We start from the raw sequence: 21,015 nt of genomic DNA on the forward strand, positions 1-21,015 counted from the left end.
GAAGTTAGTATGAATGAAAGACGATCTGAAGCGTTCCTTGCTTCCATATTTTTAAGGTAATCTCCTACACCTCAGGTCCATCTATAGCTCATGTCTTCTCTGGCTCACATTTTGTTGGCATTACGGCAACGTCAAGAACTTAAATTTGAACAAACTACATTTTTATACTTTCTATTATACTCCATGTAAAATGTTAACTGAAAAACCACCAAAATATCCACTGAGACAAGCATGAAAAAGATTAGATTTCCTACTGACCACCGTGTGTTAAAATTTACGCACTTACGAAGTGTAAAAAGCCTAGATTTAGTGGGAAAACTACTGTGTTGGCAACATTGTGGATATTATAGGGTTGCCAATTAAAATTATTAATTCCATAAAATAACTGTCAGCAGAAGTAAAATACACGATCAAAGTGACAGGAAACTTAGCAGTGGGAGAGATATGTTCAAGTATTGGGCTAAAGCAGTGGGGTAAAGTATCACCTATATTGTTCATACTTCTTATTAACGACATTTTGGTAAATGAAGGAAGTGAGAACATGACAAGCCATGTCTTAACAGTAAAGAAATCACTTCCCTTGTTTTCGCAGGCAACATCCCTCTGTTATTTTTAACATCGATTGATACGCAAATAAGCATCCCCAAAACGGCTGATATTGCACAAAATGGAATTTAAAAATTAACATAAAGAAAACAAAAGTTATGGTATTTAAAAATGGAAATAAAGTAAAGAAAGAAGAAAGGCTGTGGTTAGAAGGTGCAGAGTTGGAGGTAGTCAATAAGATAGAATATTTAGGAATAATAGTAGGATCTAATGGAAAGAGCAAATAAGAGGAGCAACATTGAAAGGACTGACAGTTTTATCTAGCATGAGATGTCTGGAAAGATGCCAAATACTCAATATAAACTGCAGGAAAATGTTCTAAATTCAGTTGTAGAATCCAGAGAATTGTAGGAAGAAGAGATATTGAGCAATGAAAAGGTAGTAAGGAACTAGATAATAAATTCTGCAAAATAATAATGTGGCTACTAGAGTGTACAGTTAACCCTCAAGCACACGCGCCAGATCTTAGGACGCAGACACACGCTTGGGGGTGCTTTCCACCCCACATATCATTGTATTTTAAGATATGAATTACTGTCTTAATAGGAGATTTTAAGATAGTTAATGTAAGAATAACTCATTCTGCGGGTATCCAGCCATAAACGTACAAGAGCGGGGAGAGCACAGGAAAGTTATTTCTACATTTCACTAGCAAATAAAATGACCTGGGGTGAATTCCACCCCATACGCGTGTGTTTGAAGGTTAATAGTGGAGTTAGAATTCTATGCGAAAATATAAGTATGCAAGCAGATTTAGCTAAAAATTAACAAAATATAGGTTAAAATTAAAGGGGGAAAAGGGAGAGAAATACTAAATTTAGCATACCAACATCAGATAAACCATGTATACGATGATTGTTGGGTAACCAAGATGAAGAGGATGTTAGATAGAATAGGAATGGGAGACTCCTGGGATAAAGAGATTCAGAACGAAGAAAAGAAATTGGGAAGTAAATTAACTATTAGAGTTTAAGATATCGAGAAACAGATGATTATTTTATTTACACAAGCCTGAAAAATCAGCAGTTGTTGCACATCTACTTGACACAAGTCACTAAGCATCAATTATACAAAAATTTGTCAAGGAGGCAAGTTAAAATAGAATGACGTGTTTTGTTCTTGAAAGAACATCATCTGATTCTATCAAATCACACTCAAATATTTAGAAACGTATAAATATTCATGTTTATTTCTGTTTAAATAAATAGGAAATTCAAATCTGGAACGTATCTTAATGACGTCCTATTTTCTCTCCACTCTAACATAGAATGCGAGTTGTTGAAAACTATTGCTTTGTCATTGGTGTGAGTCCAACTGGCTAGCCACTCCATTGGACTTTCGCCACGCCATGACCCAAGCCCTGGTTAGGTCAATGATACACTGTATTTTACTTTTAGGTGTTCTATTTTTAGTGCTACCATTATTATTACTTTCTTCCTTTCTTAATCCGTTTACCTTCCATGGTTGGTTTTTCCCTCAGACTCAGCGAGAAATCCCACCTCTAGCCCCTCAAGACCAGTGTCCTGGAGCGTGAGCCTTTGAGTTGGGGATTCCACTGGTGAGAAGGACCAGTACCTCGCCCAGGTGGCCTCACATGCTATGCTCAAGAGGGGCATTATGGGGGATGGGAAGATTGGAAGGATAGACAAGGAAGAGGGAGGGAAGCGGCTGTGGACTTCAAGTTAGGTACCATCCCGGCATTTGCCTGGAGGAGAAGTGGGAAACCATAGAAAACCACTTTCATGGCTGAGATGGGAATCGAACACCCTCTACTCAGTTGACCTCCCGAGGCTGAGTGGACCCCGTTCCATCCCTCGTAACCACTTTTCAAATTTCATGGCAGAGCCATGAATCGAACCCGGGCCTCCGGGGGTGGCAGCTAATCATGCTAACCATTATACCACACAGGCGGACATTATTATCACTATTATTATTGTTATTAAATATTATTATTATTATTATTCTCATATTACAGTTATTTTGTTGACTATGCAAGGGCTCTTAATTAACATCAAACGGACTGCCTGTTACTGGACAACACTGCTAAGTCATCAGCGAAGGCCAAACACTGTAAATCACTTTTGTTTTCACGTTATCAGCCAAGGGTTATTCTTTTAACTTCTTTTTTCCCAAGTCCTAATCACTTTTCCAAAACAAGATTAAACAATAAAGATATTATTATTAAACCATATTAAGGTATTCAAAAATCTAACAACTAAGCGATTTTGTTTGTCTCATTCTAGTCAGAAAGGAAATTGTCCTCGAGAATAAACAGAAAATTATTAGTTTTCATTTCCCTCGTCTCTCCATACATGTCATATAAATAATATTTTGTGCAATATTAAAATTATAACATACGTGCAAAGTAGCTGAAGTGGGAACAGGCTCTACAATAAAAATTTAAAACAAAATATGGCATTTGTTATCTTCGATTTCAAACGCATGATAATGTCTTCCTACTTACAGGACAAGTGTCTGAACTCTCGTTCTTAGCACAGAACATAGAGCTATGAAGTTTGTTCGGCAGTTGAATTATGGCATCGTTCCCCAGTTCCTTGCTGCATTCGTCGTCCTTAATCATCATCTGCCACGCTTTTTGAGGTATGGTATTAGACTCCTTATCTGAAAATCCATAGAATATTAATTAGATAGTTGTTAAAAAAGGAATTTCAAAGAATACATGTTTCTCAATCTAAAATTCTTGCCTTTTATCTCAGTGTACCAGTGCGTTCATTTTTTGAAATGGAGTAAGTTCCCAAGATACCGAAAGCCATGAAAGTAATTAATGGGACTCAAAAAGTCAATAACTGATTCAACTGGTCACTTCACGTCGTAAATAATCTTCTTCTTGTCCCATATCTTGGTGGGGTCGTGGATGTAAACTGTGTCTCACATATGGTCTTAGCCCCGTTTTATGGCCGGATGCCCTTCTTGACGTATTGAGGAATGTATGCACTACTGTGTGATTACAGTGGTGATTCGTAATAAAATGTGTTGTGCAAAACTTTCCCAGGAGCATACGTGGGCTCTGACCACAACTTGTTGGTCATGAAATGCCATCTGAAGCTGAAGAAATTGAAGAAAGGAAAGCATGCAAAACGATGGGATCTAGACAAGTTGAAAGAAAAGAGTATGAGAGATTGTTTTAAGGAACATGTTGCACAAGGGCTAAATGAAAAGGCTGAAGGAAACACAATAGAGGAAGAGTGGATAGTCATGAAAAATGAAGTCAGTAGGGCTGCTGAAGAAATGTTAGGAAGGAAGAAAAGATCAAGTAAGAATCAGTGGATAACTCAGGAGATACTAGACCTGATTGATGAACGACGAAAATACAATCTTCAGTGTGTGAGTGAAAGCGTCACAAAATGGAAGTCAACAAGCAGCAGCAACGATTGTATATTAAAATAGCAGTTTTACACGGCAGAATTGCACGCCAATGCCATGCAGAACTGCGGGAAGCATTAGGTGGCGAGTGGCGAGGTGGATGGAGACGCTCAAACGGGGTAGAGTATCAACTGCGGATTTACTTCGCCCAGTCCGTCCAGTATCCATGTACAAAGATGTACGGGTAATGGTGCTCGATCAGTGTTTACATGAGGACAGGCGCTGGACTCTAGCGGAATTACAAGAACATACAGCAATACCAGCGGCGGCAATACGGTGCATATTACACAAGGACCAACAGATGCGTAAAGTTTGTGCAAAGTGGGTACAGAAGTGGCCTCATTACGAAACATGTCGCATCAATCTGGAGAGGTTTCAGCAAGAAGGACAAGCCATGTTAAATCACATTACGAACCTGAACTGAAGATGCAGTCAAGTGAATGGCGTCGTCAGGGATCACCACGGAGACACAAGGTTCGACATAATCTGTCGCCCGATAATGTTATGGTAATCCTTGTAATCCTGGTAATCCTGTTGTACCAATTCCGCCGTGCAGTGCGAACCAAACGTCCAGATCTTTTGGACAATGCCATAATCCTTCACGATAATGCGACAGCTCATACAGCAGTCATCGTTCAGCGTCGCTTACAACGGTGGGGATGGGAGGTTTTTCCACATCCGCTTTATCCGCCTGATCTGAGCCCATGTGGCTATGATCTAATCCCCAAAGTCAAGAAGCCATTACGTGGACAACGGTTTGCTAACCAAGAGGGCATCGTAACAGCATTTCGGAGAGAGGTGTCACACGTTAGTGATACACATGCAGCAAATGGTATTCAAAGCCTGCCCCTCCACTAGCAACGCACAGTGGAAACCTTGGGTAATTATTTCAAAGGTATGTAACCAGTGGAGACCTGTCCTTTGTACGTAGTCTTGTTTATTTGTTGTCTATCCCATTATAAAACAATGTTTACCAATGGCCTGTGTTCTGTCACTTTCCTACGAGAATCTACTGAAGTCAGAATTTGTCTTCAAATAAGTACATGCCCTATATTTTCAAATGCATATCTTACATTTTCCGTGTTGTCTCCTGTTCGCGAGAAAAGAAAGTTGCCATGACTTATGACTCGACCCTCGTATAATGGCGTTAGGCCTTGGAAAACTAGATTTCTTACCTTGAGCCTGAACAATCCACCAGCGATACTGTTTAATCGTTACTGACCCTATCCGCATTGTCGGAACAGCGCCGCAATTATTGTTTCTGGCTGGCATTATTGCCGGTTGCCTCACACCTGACCTTGATCGTCACAGTATTCATTTTATTCCCAGAACAGCCAGGCAATTTTCGAGCACACCTTTTGAGAACTGCTGATCTAGCTATCTCCTTCGGAGAGGCATTAGATTGGATTAAAGTCCTAAAGGTAAGGAACTCGGCCATATCTCATTATTTTCCACTTGCTATTCAATTGCAGAGGGACGAAGAAAAACCAACGGGAAACAACAGGGCACTAATGTACCTAAACAGTTCATAACATATAGATGAAGAGATAAAGATGAACTTAGGGATAATTTTAGAAGAATAACTTTTGAAATCTTGAAGGTAGGAATTGAGAATATGGTAGAGAATGACAGCATATATGAATCAATAATTATGGTGGAAGGTGCAATACTAACAGCTGGAAACAAATAGTTCTAATGGAAAGAGAAAGGAAAGTAACTGGAACTCTTAGTATAATGTTGAATGTAAGAAAAACAAACCTGAAGTGATAAGGGCACTAAAACGCTACAGAAAGGAGGGAACACAAGTGTTAAGAATAGATATTTTGTAGGAAAAGGAAATAGTATAAATATTTTCTCAGTGAAAGTAGAAAGAATTGGCAAGTAAAGAGGTACATAATTGTTAAAAAGATATTGTAAAGCGAACTAAACCCAGAATGGCTGGAAAACAATAAAATGAATGTGTAAATTAACAGAAATAGTAGCCCAGCAAATATAATCAACGACGAGTGCATGGATTATTTCAAGGGGTTAATAGATTGGAAAGATGAATGGAAAATTAATAACAGTGAGAATGAAATACCTATCCAATAACTGAGGATAAAGAACAGAAAGATGGGGAAATCATGTGCTGTTAGTGGAATCACATACGAATTAAGGAAAGTGTTTTGTAAAAATAGCCATATAATGAGAATAATAACAAAATATTTAACAATATTAATCAGTATTTAATAGTATTTTTATGGTTGGAATATCCTTAGATTCAGGTATTACTCTGTTAGATATTTCTAGCAGATTAATATTGGAATATTATCAATAAGGTTGCACCCGTTGATGCAACGGTTTGCAAAATATTTCCCAGCAGCTCAGTTTCTTCTCAGGGTTTACCATTGCACATGAAAAATCTGAAAATTTTTGCTAAGTTTTGCTTTACGTGAATTCAATTAGATACAAGATCATCCGAAGACGTAATATTAAGAAAATAGTTCGCCTATATCAAGTGCTGACGCTGTAATTCCATAATAAATTCTATTCAAACACCTACTCAACGAATTAATTATATGTCTTACAAGCTAGCTTAAGGATTAACTAAGATCAAAGAATTCACCACTCACAAATTCTATAAAATGATAATCCATATTTTATTTAGTAAGAGGATTACCCTAGGAAAAGTAATTAGATTTATGATAGTATTTTCTTCGTAACTATATGCAATGAAAAATTCTAAGTCAGCGCTGGCTTGTAGTCAAGGAAAAATAAAATGTAATGTTAACTTATTTTAAGTCGTTGCCGAAATGAAATCAAATATAAATATTATTATTCATAATTAACCATAGGACATCCAAAGTGAACTTGAAAACAACTCCTTTCATTGAAGATGATATTGTAATGATGTCTGAACTCCTCATAATCACCTGTATATCACCATACTGAACACGTAAGCTACATAAAATCTGAATAACATCTGAAATAAATCTGAATAAAATGAAATAAAAATGAACAAAATAAATAAAATGAACTAAGATCTGAACTCATTGATTCGAGTTTCTTCTTGGATATGTTTTAGTAATAACTCACGCGCTAAGGCTTATATCCCTAGTGCCTGTTAAATCCGGCTCCTAGCCTATCATTTCCCGATCTATTAACCTCTTATAAAATGTAAATTAAAATAAACACTGTTCCAGAAGAAGTAAATTACCTATATAAATATCCACATAATTCTTGTTTCGCATACATATTCATTTCAGGCTCAATGTGCTTCCGTCTCCTTATATTCCATTCATTACCTTGCTGCGCAAGTTACTCTATTCATTTAGGCAGTCTAAATATAAATATCACACATCTATGCTTTGGGATTATATTACCGCTTCTATCTATATCATATCTTCCTTCTGGCCTACACACTACTAGAGAATATGTCAAAGTACTCTCATGCTAAAATACAGCATCTACTACTATCATATTATCTCATCTAAATCTCAATTAAATTTCAGTATATAGTATTCATACCTTGGTTCAGGTCATTCCCGCGATGTACTTCTACTTACGTATATGCATCGTTTATAAGAATCCTTACCTTTTTAAATGTGACATAGCATTTCTTTAAACACATATATTCCTTGCCTTTACCGTAATTCATAATATAACCTTCTGCATTACAATATATATCCACAATATCGCCGTCTATATCATTCTGTAACATATTTTCAACTACTCAAATCACAGTTTCATTACCATAACCTACGATATGCAAATGTCGCGATTATTCTTATATTGCCTTGCTAAATATGTCACAAATGCATTACACTCAAACACTTCTCATTAAAGTTATGTTCCATAACCCTAAATAAGTTTCAATACTACCATATCGTCGTGCAAGGAGTACCAAATTATAATTAATCTTTTCTGACGCGCGGTCCGACTATGACGTAATCCATTATTATGTCCAATGCGAGATTTATCGAAATTCCATAAGATGTGTTAACCCTTAGCAATCAGGTGTTAGGTAAAGACACTTCATTCATATTCTCGAGTACCTCGCTGCTTAATCTGATCAATATGCGGTAACGTTTTTGCAACGTAAATAGAAAACTAATTCTATACTGCCTTATTATATCATTCTAGACTTAAATATATCACACATCAACCGGATATTATTCACTTGCACACTTAATTAGATTTTTTGTATCACCAATTTCAAAGCACATGCCTAAAGAAACATATCTACAAACCAAGATTTATGCTACTAAATATAAAGACTTAGCTCGTTCGTTGTTACATCAGGTCCAGTTGTTCGTCTTTCACCGGGATGTAGTTAGCTGTGCGGTCTGGATCTGGGTTTGACCATCATTCTTCCTCCCGTTCAGAACCGATTTCTGATGGGTAGTGTTCCTCTGTCATCACGGTCTGGTCATCAGGTTGGATGATCCATTTCTCACCATGGGCTGGTCATCTGATTGAACTGTTCCTCTCTCCAGTTCGGTCCATCATGCACGTTTAGCAGCTGATCATCATGTCAATTCTACTGGCAACAAAAATAGACATTTCCGAGAAGAAAATTGTCATAATTTAATTCATTTGAGAATAATGTTTCTCCAGCGACTGTTCCTTTTCTTCTTTTTATCTATAAACTCTAATCTCTTCGATATAACGTATTATATATATGTATCAGCTATCTCGGGGAAAATCTCCAAATGTTGCTTAATTGTATTTAAAGTTTATTCTTCTTCAAGCTAGAATAAGAATAAAATATTCTTGCTTCGGTTTAAATATATCTGTAATGCGGTTCGAATTGGTCCCTTCTTGAAAATTTGATAAGCTTGCTCTCGGGATCCTGCTACGCGTATTTAATCGTATCTTGCTTAGCTATGATATTTCAGCTAACTACGGTTTCTCAGTAAGTTTATTTAATTTTTTTGTTTTCAACGAGAATATCTTTTCTTCAGGAATTTTTCCCAAATCTCTTGTAATTTCGTGCAATATGTAGCTCGATCGCTGGTCACGTCTTCACTCTTCCGATCCAAATTTAAGTAAGTTTTTAAACAATCCCCTCATTTCGATATTTTTTTAGGACAATCTACCTGACCTTTTACTATTCCGTACTGCCTTCAGTATCTGTCCGTTCCTAGACATACATGGCCTTCTATTATATATCGCATTATATACTCATTGCATATTCTTCTAAACCGAGTGGACCATACCTTCCTCCGGCGCCATTTGTAAATATCTACGAGATGTAACGGGCACAAGGTAAAATTGGTGGGCTACTCTGTTCACCCCCCCCCCCTGCGAACCATGTAACTTTGCCGCGGTGGGGAGGCTTGCGTGTCCCAATGAAGCAGATAGCTGAGCCGCAGGTGCAACCATATCGGATGGGTATCTGTTGAGAGACCAGACTAACGAATGGTTCATCGAAAGGGGGGTAGCAGCCTTTCGGTAGTTGCAAGGACGGAATTCTAGATGATTGACTGATACGGTCTTGTAATAATACTCAACATGGCTTAGCTGTGTTGATACTGCTACACGGCTGAAAGCAACGGGAAACTGTAGCCATAACTACCTCCCGAGGACATGCAGCTCTCTCTGTATGAATGATGTACTGATGATGGCTTCCTCCCGGGTAAAATATTCCGGAGGTAAACTAGTCCCCCATTCGGATCTCCGGGTGGGGACTACACGGGAGGGGGCGATCATCAGGAAGATGGATACTGACATTCTGCGAGTCGGAGCGTGGAATGTTTGAAGTTTGAATCGTTGTGGTAGGTTAGAGAATCTGAAAAGGGAGATGGATAGACTAAAGTTAGATGTAGTTGCAATAAGTGAAGTACGTTGGCAGGAAGAACAGGATTTTTGGTCAGGCGACTACCGAATTATCAACACAAAATCAAACAGGTGAAATGCAGGAGTTGGTTTAATAATGAATAAGAAAGTAGGGCTGCGGGTAAGCTACTACGACAAGCATAGTGAAAGAATTATTGTCGTCAAGATAGACACCAAACCAAAGCCCACCACAATAGTGCAGGTCTATGTGCCTACTAGTTCAGCGGATGATGAGGAAATCGAAATAATATATGAAGAGATAGAAGATTTAATAAAATATTTAAAAGGTGACGAGAATCTAATTGTGATGGGAGACTGGAATGCAGTAGTAGGCCAAGGAAGAGTAGGTAATACAGTAGGAGAATTTGGATTGGGACAAAGGAACGAAAGATGAAGTCGGCTGGTTGAATTCTGCACTGATCATAATTTAGTCCTTGCCAATACTTGGTTCAAACACCACAAACAACGGCTGTATACCTGGGCGAGACTTGGAAACACTGGAAGGTATCAAATAGACTTCATTATGATTAGGCAGAGATTCAGAAACCAGGTGTTGGATTGCAAAACTTTCCCAGGAGCAGACGTGGACTCTGACCACAACTTGTTGGTCATGAAATGCCATCTGAAGTTGAAGAAATTGAAAAAAGGAAAGAATGCAAAAAGATGGGATCTAGACAAGTTGAAAGAAAAGAGTGTGAGGGATTGTTTCAAGGAACATGTTGCACAAGGGCTAAATGAAAAGGCTGAAGGAAACACAATGGAGGAAGAGTGGATAGTCATGAAAAATGAAGTCAGTAGGGCTGCTGAAGAAATGTTAGGAAGGAAGAAAAGATCAACTAAGAATCAGTGGATAACTCAGGAGATACTAGACCTGATTGATGAACGACGAAAATACAAGAATGCTAGAAATGAAGAGGGCAGAAAAGAATACAGGAGATTAAAGAATCAAGTGGATAGAAAGTGCAAGGTAGCTAAGGAAGAATGGCTGAAGGAGAAGTGCAAGGATGTCGAAGGTTGTATGGTCCTAGGAAAGGTAGATGCTGCATACAGGAAAATCAAGGAAACCTTTGGAGAAAGGAAATCTAGGTGTATGAATATTAAGAGATCAGATGGCAAGCCACTTCTAGGGAATGAAGACAAAGCAGAAAGATGGCAGGAGCATATCCAATAGGTGTATCAAGGTAAAGATGTAGATAATTTGGTTCTGGAACATGAAGAGGCTGTTGATGCTGATGAAATGGGAGACCCAATTTTGAGGTCAGAGTTTGAGAGAGCTGTGAGTGACCGAAATAGGAATAAGGCACCTGGAATTGATGACATTCCCTCTGAATTACTGACTGCCTTAGGAGAAACCAGCATGGCAAGGTTATTCCATTTAGTATGTAAGATGAATGAGACAGGAGAAGTCCCACCCGATTTTCATCAGAATGTTGTTATACCTATTCCCAAGAAAGCCGGTGCTGACAGGTGCGAAAACTACCGCATCATTATTTTAGTATCTCATGCCTGCAAAATTTTAACACGTATTGTTTACAGAAGAATGGGGAAACAAGTTGAAGCTGAGTTGGGAGAAGATCAATTTGGTTTCAGAAGAAATGTAGGAACACGTGAAGCAATCCTGACTTTACGTCTGATCTTAGAGGATCGAATCAAGAAGGACAAGCCCATGTACATGTCATTCGTAGATCTAGAAAAGGCATTCGGTAATGTTGATTAGACCAAGATATTTAAGATTCTGAAGGTGATTGGGATCAGATACTGAGAACAAAGAATTATCTACAATCTGTATAAAAGTCAGTCTGCAGTGATAAGAATCGAGGGCTTTGAAAAAGAAGCAGCAATCCAGAAAGAGTGAGGCAAGGCTGCAGTGTGCCCTCGTTTTCAATGTTTACATAGAACAGGCAGTAACGGAAATCAAGGAAAAATTTGGAAAGGGAATCACAGTCCAAGGAGCGGAAACCAAAACCTTGAGATTTGCCGATGATATTGTTATTTTATCTGAGACTGCAGAAGATCTCGAGAAGTTGCTGAATGGTATGGATGAAGTCTTGGGTAAGGAGTACAAGATGAAAAATAAGTCCAAAACAAAAGTAATGGAGTGCAGTAGAACGAAGGCAGGTGATGCAGGAAATATTAGATTAGGAAATGAAGTCTTAAAGGAAGTAGATGAATATTGTTACTTGGGTAGTAAAATAACTAACGATGGCAGAAGTAAGGAGGACATAAAATGCAGACTAGCACAAGCAAGGAAGAGCTTTCTTAAGAAAAGAAATTTGCTCACTTCAAACATTGATATAGGAATTAGAAAGATGTTTTTGAAGACTTTCGTGTGGAGCGTGGCATTGTATGAAAGTGAAACGTGGACGATAACTAGCTCAGAAAGAAAGAGAATAGAAGCTTTTGAAATGTGGTGTTACAGAAGAATGCTGAAGGCGAGATGGATCGAATCACGAATGAAGAGATACTGAATCGAATTGGTGAGAGGAGATCGATTTGGCTAAATTTGACGAGAAGGAGGGATAGAATGATAGGACACATCTTAAGACACCCAGGACTTGTTCAGTTAGTTTTTGGAGGAAGAGTAGGTGGTATGAACGGTAGGGGTAGACCAAGGTACGAATATGACAAGCAGATTAGAGCAGATGTAGGATGCAATAGTTACGTAGAAATGAAAAGGTTAGCACAGGATAGGGTGGCATGGACAGGTGCATCAAACCAGTCTATGGACTGATGACTCAAACAACAACAACTCTGTTCACTGGGTATACCAGTTCAGATTTAGGAAAAGAATTGAGCTTTAGATAACATATATTTTTTATTAAAACTAATGGAAAATATTACTGCTATTGATCCACAGAAAGGCTTTGATTCTGTTTGAAGACAGTTGGTCGCTGCGGAACTCTGTGGAATAGGATTGTCTAATGAAATGGTTAATGCTATAGAAAAATTATATACAGAGTTTAAATGCACGTTTTAAGTAAATAAAGACAGTTCAACTATTAGATTAAGGAGGAGTACGAACTCTCACCTATATTGTTCATAATCTTTTCATTATAAATATTGAAAAGTGAAGCTAAGAAAAATATAAAAAATCCATGTCTTCAAAATTAAGAAATCCCTGTCCTAATTTTTACAGGTGCCTTCCTTCTGCTTCTCCTGACGCCAGTTGGTAAGTGGTGCTTTAATTGAATGTATACGGTGTATTGGCCAGTTTTGCAACGTTTGGTACTAAAGCTGTAAAAACGCATGCAAAATTACTCGCTTAATGAGATGGGTGGAAATGGTGTTTTGAACTAGATAATTATCTAGAAAACCAAAAAGCTGCTCGCACAGACAATTTGTGATTATAACACGATAATACTGCTAATGACCTTATGTCCCACTGACTAATTTTATGGTTTCTGGTCAGAAATATGCCATATTGCAGAAGGCAGTAAAGAACTAGATGTATATCTTACAAATTAAACAAAATACTAATAGGGCTACCAGAATTCAGAGATAATAGTGAGGTTAGAATTTTATGTGAAGAAATAAGTACAGAAAAAGACATATCTAAAATGGCAAAATTGATATGTAAGTATTTCTTATTTATGCAAGAATATACAACATCTAGTTAATTTTATTTATATCGAAAAGACAGAAAATATTCCAACATAGAAGTGTAAATATTGTTATTGCGATTCCCAATCTATCTATCTATCTATCTATCTATCTATCTATCTATCTATCTATCTATCTATCTATCTATCTATCTATCTATCTATCTATCTATCTATCTATCTATCTATCTATCTATCTATATATATAATAAGAGTTTTGTCCATAGATTGTTCAGAATTTGAAAATAATGGTATTTCTGTATCGGTCATGTCCACAGTAACAAGGAAATGCACTTTTTACTTTTCCGTAATTCCTGTCTGTCTGTATGTATCCACATCACGAGAAATCGGCTGAAGATAATTTAATAACAATCAGTATGTACATTCGGGGGGATGAGCCACTACAATCTATGTTATAAATAATTGTATTCACGCTGAGTGAAATGGTAGTTTAGAGCAATGCCTAAAATGTAATTCTCAAATATTTATATTATTAGCGGTACTATCGATAAATACTACATAACTTAAGTTATATAGAATTATATTTCCAATCAATTGTGTCTTATACCTTTTTATCGTACCGACTATGATGAGAGTGGTATTTCAGAGTCGGAAGGAAACTAAATGTGAAGGCCTACAAATATCGAAAGCGCATAACATTGATCAGCAATGACATTACATTGACCATTGTTTGTTGTGATGTTCTTTGTCTCTTATGCTGCCACTCAACTCCATCCAGACTGAATATTGGCGGGAAATAGCTGGGGAGTTAGAAAACTTTCTTCTTTAGCATGCCATTCCTCTGGTTCATACATTTTGTGATACTGCTGGTACATTACACACTGGTTCATCATAGTGTTCCAGCTATTTGATCCCTACTGTAACACGCTGTTTTGAATGAGAATTGTGCACACTTAAGGCAGAGGTTCACTTAGTAGTAGTAGTACTAGTAGTAGTATGACCTGGTCTAGAATTACAATTTAGGCCTATTCCAAATTATAACACCACAATTCACTAAATAAATCAAAATTCAACCCTGAAAAGAGCCGTCTTTTTAAGAAAAGCTTCTTCTTCTTCTTCTTCTTCTTCTTCTCCTTCACTTTTATTGAATGCTACATTCATTTTATTCCAAATTAGCAGTGAAGAGTGGGGTTCATCCTCTGGCTTGGAGGAAAAATTTGCCTCCAAGTCAGATAGATTTTTCCGCCGCAGTGTAGGGAATTAAGATTTTTTCCGACTCATCGGGTACTCCTAGGAAACAGATTAGTAAAATGTCATAATCTTTGCCCTGGAATTCTCCACTCTTCGACCCCCCCCCCCCCCGACCACCAACGCCGAAAAAACCGAAGAGTGTTCACAGATCATAGCTGTCTGCGGCTTGGTCATTCCAGTTCTGGAACTTTGGACTGTTAGATCGGCAGTGTAGTACTGTTCGTTAAAAGTGAGAAAATGTGTGGTTATTCATTTGGTCGAGTATTTCATATGAAAGTGTTGCTTTTAATAACGCCATTCCTACTGACGTCACTGATATGACCTATGTTCATTTCAGTTGCGAAAACCACTGACAGTCTTTCTGAGGATGTATAAAGGCAGCTGGAGAGTGAGTGTCTGCCACTATAATGAAAACTCCCCAACCTGATTGTGACTGATGGTAGGCAAGCGGGCCTACAATTACAATGAAAATTTTCTAACCCAGTCTTCATATGAGAAAAGACATTTGGGGTAACGTAAGATTCCGTAAAATTCCGTAGCGAAGCACGGGTAAATCAGCTAGTCATTTCATATAATAATTAATTTTACTGTACATTAACATTTATACATTTATTGATACCAAGTAACATGATTGTCTAAACATTATGTATCATTATTTATTTATTTACTTTATTTATTTATTTTTATTTAATCTACAACACAGAAAGACTTCAAGTACAATAGACTCTACAAGGACATTGAAAAAATGAATAACCAGTACACAGTAAGAAATACAAACACCTGTCATCATCTGATAGATTTTCTAATTTAAAATTACCGCGTCATAATTCAATCACCACTAAATTGGAGGCTTCGACTGGTAGCATGTCGAACATTCTCTCCATGCACAACTCCTCTACAGACTGCTCTACAGTATTACAAGCAATAAAATTACTCTACGTTCTGTTCCATTTACAGTTACGTTACCCACTATCTCGCTCTGACAGTGTTTACAATGCCATTTTTCATCCTACGGGGAAGCCACTTGTGCAGACAATTTCTGAGCCTAACATGCCAATAATGTTACTGATTTTATGCACACTGAATAATTTTATAGATTTTGGAGACGCTGAAGGTGCCAGAATTTTGTGCTGCAGGAGTTCTTTTAGGTGCTATAGATCTACCGATACGAGGCTGTTGTATCTGAGGATCTTCGAATTCCATTCGACTAGCCAATAAAAATTGTGTAGTACGCCACTGCATCGCATTTTATAATTAGCTTAAATTTTCACATGCATGTACGTATCTGATATAATACATACCTATTTCATAAGGGCTATCCCAGCCTAGAACCGTCAGCTTCTTGCCCACCTCGTCTTCTTTTGGAACATTACTGATACATGGAGGCCATAAGCTCTTATCCATTTTCACAGCACGAAACAGTTTAATAAGAGCTATATCACCATATTTTGCGGGCGGCCGGAAGCTGTCATGTGGAATGACGTCCTCGACATCGAAAATTTTTGGATGTGTAATATTGCTTGTCAGTTTCACTTTAGTAAGTTGACCACTGAAACCAGAAATCATGTTTGTAAACTGATATACAGAGCATGTCGTAATATTGACCCCTGACTTAAAGCTTTTTAGATGTGTATTTATCCATTAACTTAAACTGATTATGAGGAAGGACATGATTTATGTGCTCAAAGTTTGTTAAAATGTTGCAAAAAAAGTAATCAAGTATGCAGTTTCACAGCCTTAATTCATTTTTGAAATGGTCTGAAATGAATAGTTCTAATGTTGATATTTTAAGGTCTGTCTTTAAGGTTGTAAAATATAATTACAAATTAATAATAGGGCTACCAGAATGCACAGATCATTGTATGATAATAAATAAGTATACAAACAGAAATGTCTAAAATGGAATTTTTAGAAAAAGTTTTTCCTATTTATGCCAGAATATACAACATCAAATAAATTGTATTTACTTTGTTTATTTGGAATTTGCATCTTAGAATTAAATACAGGTCCTATTGTACGCTCTAGCTCAGGGTCGCCTAAACATTTTTACATCAAGGCCAGTAATTAACTTGTGCAATTGGTCACAGGCTACATGTACAGTTTGACAAAATTATATATAATGTAATATTTTGTAGAATCGAACATGGTAAGATTGGTTTATAATAATAGTATTTAATGACAGTTAAGTGGATCAAAGAAACCTGCAGCAAAATAGAACACCTGGAAAGGGAAGGTAAATTTGACCTGTTGTTCAAAGAATGATGGAGTTGATTTTCAAGGAAAGAAGGAAGAAAGGGGAATGACTGATACTGAGAGGTTGGATAGACAGATAGTAAGTGAACCTGAAGAAGTTAAGAAACAATGGAAAGATGACAAAGGATGGTTATACGATTGGAATAGCAGACCAGATGAAAGTTGTGTAAATCTGGAGAAGGAAAATGACATGAATGAAGATCAGATTAGTTTCAGTATACTAGAAGAGAAAATATAGACAGCCATTAAGGAAATTAAGAATGGAAAGGCAGTTGGTATAGATGAAATCCCAGTTGAAGAAGAAGGGAAAGAAAATATTTGTAAACATTTGTTAAGAATTATACTTGAAGAGGAAATCGTAGAAAGAATTTTTAAAACTATAAAAGGTAATACCAAGAGAAAAGAGAAAAAATACTAAGAAATGTGAAAATCACAGGAAACTGAGCTTAGTATCTCATGCCGTCAAACTACTATTAACAGTAATTAACGGAAGGATTTTTAGACGGATGGAGAAGAGCAATATGGATTTTGGAATGGGGATGGCACAAGGTTTATTGACAGTTATAGGAGAATGAAGAACGCACGGCACCAACATGATGGTCGACATGAACAACAGATTTGTGACGGACACAGCTGATAAGCTGAAGCTGTGGAAGGCGTGCATAGGGCAGCTATTTGAGGGCGCCAGACAAGAGCAGCACGGCGTGATTGAAGCATACACTGGTCCCGACATCTCGCAAGAGGAGGTGCAGCGAGTGTTTCAACAATTTAAGAGTGGTAAGGCCACAGGGCCGGATCATGTGTACGCCAAAATCCTGAAGTTGGTACATTAAGGAGTGAGGGTAATTGTTTCCACCTATTCAATACTACAACAGTGTAGCGTCATTAATACGTCACATATTTATTAGATTTGAACACAGGGGCCGGTTTCGGCATTTGTATTTGCCATCATCAGCCAAAGGAAAAGTGTTACAAGGCTTTATACAAATATATATTAACATAATTTAAAAATATATGTATATACAAATTGAACCGTACTCTTAAACTGTTTTGTATTTTAGGTGTACACCATAAATTTTTAATTGAAATTACTAGCATACAGTATTTCTTATGCTATATTATAATTTGTTAACTCTGTACAATCTTTTGGATATAAATAGTTAAAGTCCTTGTAGCTGTTGCAAAATGCTGATTAAGCATCTAGTTCAGTTAAAGTCAATCTCTTAAAAAGTATTTTACAGCTGCTTAAACCTTAAGGGCATACAGTTTTTCTTGGCCAATTATACATTCCAGTTACTAACATACGTTAAATTAATTTACCTAATGTCATATTTGGAACATTAAACATATTTGTACTTGGTATGGAGATTCATTGCAGTACAAGTCTTTGGTAAAATCTATGTCTTAAAAATTACAGCTGCTTGTGACATTAAGGGTATTCAGTGTTTCTTGTGCAATTATACAATTTAGTTATTGACATGCATTAAAACAAATTCGGCTGATGTCATTTTGAAACGTTAAACATTTTTATGTTTGGTATGGAGGTCCATTGTAATAAAGGATTTTAGTGAAAAACAGTTCCTCATAAAATGAATGTTACCGAACTATAAAAAACGGGTTCACTCTTTGTCTTGTAAATACAATGCCGTTGAATAATATTAATGTGCGTAATAGTCTAGGTTTTGATTGTAGTGTTCTTAATTATGGATAGACTTGATAATAGTATACTGGTGAACCGGATTTCTTGAAAACATTACGTTCAAAGGATCTGAGATTCTAGAAATATCTTGATCCAAGAGGAACTCCTCTCCGGGTTTACTCTTGACAACTTGGTGCTTGAGGTCTATTCTATGTAGTGATATCGATACACATTTTAAGTAAGCCTTTTTTACAGCCCTTCAAGGATGCATCAAAAGAATTAGAATGCGAGAAGTCACCCACAATTCACCTTGTCTTACCATACAAAATGATGCTCTTACAGTATCTGGCTAAGGAGTGTCATACTGGGGAGGCCTCTGAAATAGAAATTTTGCGGAGTCACATCAAATCGTATATGGAAGAAAAGTTCACCATTCATAAATACCATAACGTGGCGATGTTCTTGTGGGCACCATTTTGCCATCTAAAAATCATATTTGACAATGACAAATGTGATGTAACAGCAGAGGTAAGGCACGGAATGTACTAATTTGAATATTAACGTATGTGTTCTTCAGGATAGTAGCTTGTTCAGGAATAAGATACCTAAGTACCGGTAATCTCATTGATTTTAACTAATTCCCAATTTCTTGTGAGAAAATAGTGCTGAGTCGATACGATATGTACCAATTCCTATACTTCTCTCCGCTATTAGCAACCACTGTTTGCGTAATACTTTTACATTACGCGGCACACATTGATACCAACTTATATGGCGATGTACTTGATTTTTTCTATTAAATTTTTCTTTTTCTGATTAGGTAAACATCCTTATGATGAACGAGAAATGCATGAATGACGAGCATTCTATCTTCCCGAGCCATCAGACTCAACGGCTATGATACAACCTGCCAAAGTAATGACATTTGCTTCGTGGGCTGACGTTGATGACGGTCCTACTCCAACAATTTCAACAATTTCAGTTCAACGGGCTTCATTCTCAACGCACCACGGTCTGTTCTACACCCAGACATTGTTGATGCTCTTATTTTCATTCATAGTAATTCCATCACCATTAATCAATGACCAATAAACTACGCACACTAAGTAAAAGCTATGTTCAGGTTTGTTTTTGTTGTTGGCATATTGTACGTCATTTCAGTTTGTATTTTGAGTCAAACGCGAATGAAATCCCATGAATATACTTCGTGTTATTTAGATTCATTTTCAGTTAATTTGATGTCAATTGCAGGTGATTGTTAGTTAGTAATAAAGTTTCTGTTTTGTGTTCAATTATTATTATTATTATTCTTTCTGATGAGCCCTGCTAAGGACCACGTGCCAATTTCAATTCAGTTCTTCATACTTTGTTGTTTTCTCTTCTGCTCCTTCCAATATTCTTTCATCCTTTCACTATGCCGTTTCCTTCTGTCGTCGGACCACTTCGCACCAGGCTTCTTGTTCAATCTTCCTTGGAATCCTTCCATACTTACTACCCTCTTTCTAAAAATTTCTCTGTCCATAGTTTCTTCTTCTCTTATATTATTTCTTTCTAAATCTTTCTTTACTTCTTGAATCCAGCTAGTTGTTGCCTTTTTGTCCCAAAGGTACTTGAAAATCCTTCCTGTTAATCTGAAATCATCCATTCTGTAAATATGTCCGAAAAATTGCAATCTCCTTTTTCTTATGGTTTCTGTTATGTTTTCTATGTTTCTGTATATTTCATCATTATATCTTAATTTCCATACTTCTGTTGTTTTCACAGGGCATAAGATTTTTTTCATGATTCTTCTTTCTAGTACCTCATCTAATCTATAGTTTAGTACCAGGCATTCACTTGCATATAAGCATTCCAGTTTTATCACTGTAGTGTAGTGTCTTATTTTAAGATTTTAGAGAGACACTTTTTGTTATAAAAATTCTTTGTGATACCATATGCTCTTTCCATCTTGTGTACCCTTTCTTCTACTGCAGATTTGTCTAAACCATTTTCTTGAATTGTTTTCCCAGATATTTGAATTTCGTTACTCTTTCCACCGGACCAATATCTGTTGCCAAAAATTTTGGAGCATTCTTGATGTTTGTAATAAATTTTGTTTTTCCTACGGAGATTCTCAAACCTGTCTTGTTGGCTATTTCTTCCAAGAGATTGATTTGTGTTGTTTCACTTGTTATTATTATTATTATTATTATTATTATTATTATTATTATTATTATTATTATTATTACAGTGCAGGAGAGATCTCTATCGTATTATTTCAAAATGCGATTAGCCTACTTTGGAATATGTTATTAGCGTGCGGGAATTCGTGTACTGAGTGATCTTAATAGTAGTGTGAAGTGAACATTTTGTTGTTCACGGCGCACGCGTTATTGCGGGGAAGTAGTCAAGGTTAGTCTACTGAGCCCGTCCAGAGCAGTGGACTGCCGTGGGCTGTATGAGACCAGTGTTGTGAGCCAGTAAGTGGCCGTGTCAGAAGAGAACGACACTGCACAGGCTGGGCTG

At 37.0% G+C, this 21,015-nt stretch overlaps 1 protein-coding gene across 5 annotated transcripts in view; it reads right to left on the reverse strand.

Annotated features, from left to right (window-relative positions):
- The window catches only part of LOC136856946 (uncharacterized), a 317,012-nt gene that overhangs the window by 31,385 nt on the left and 264,612 nt on the right, over positions 1-21,015 (reverse strand). For all 5 annotated transcript variants that reach the window (XM_067135234.2, XM_067135233.2, XM_068225017.1 and 2 more), the window contains 2 exons: positions 15,920-16,167; positions 3,071-3,228 (listed from right to left, as the gene is read on the reverse strand). In XM_067135234.2, the coding sequence (XP_066991335.2) occupies positions 3,071-3,228; positions 15,920-16,167 (406 nt within the window). The remainder of the gene's footprint in view (positions 1-3,070; positions 3,229-15,919; positions 16,168-21,015) is intronic.

Source organism: Anabrus simplex, chromosome 1 (assembly GCF_040414725.1).
Source record: "Anabrus simplex isolate iqAnaSimp1 chromosome 1, ASM4041472v1, whole genome shotgun sequence".
Lineage (NCBI taxonomy): Eukaryota > Metazoa > Arthropoda > Insecta > Orthoptera > Tettigoniidae > Anabrus > Anabrus simplex.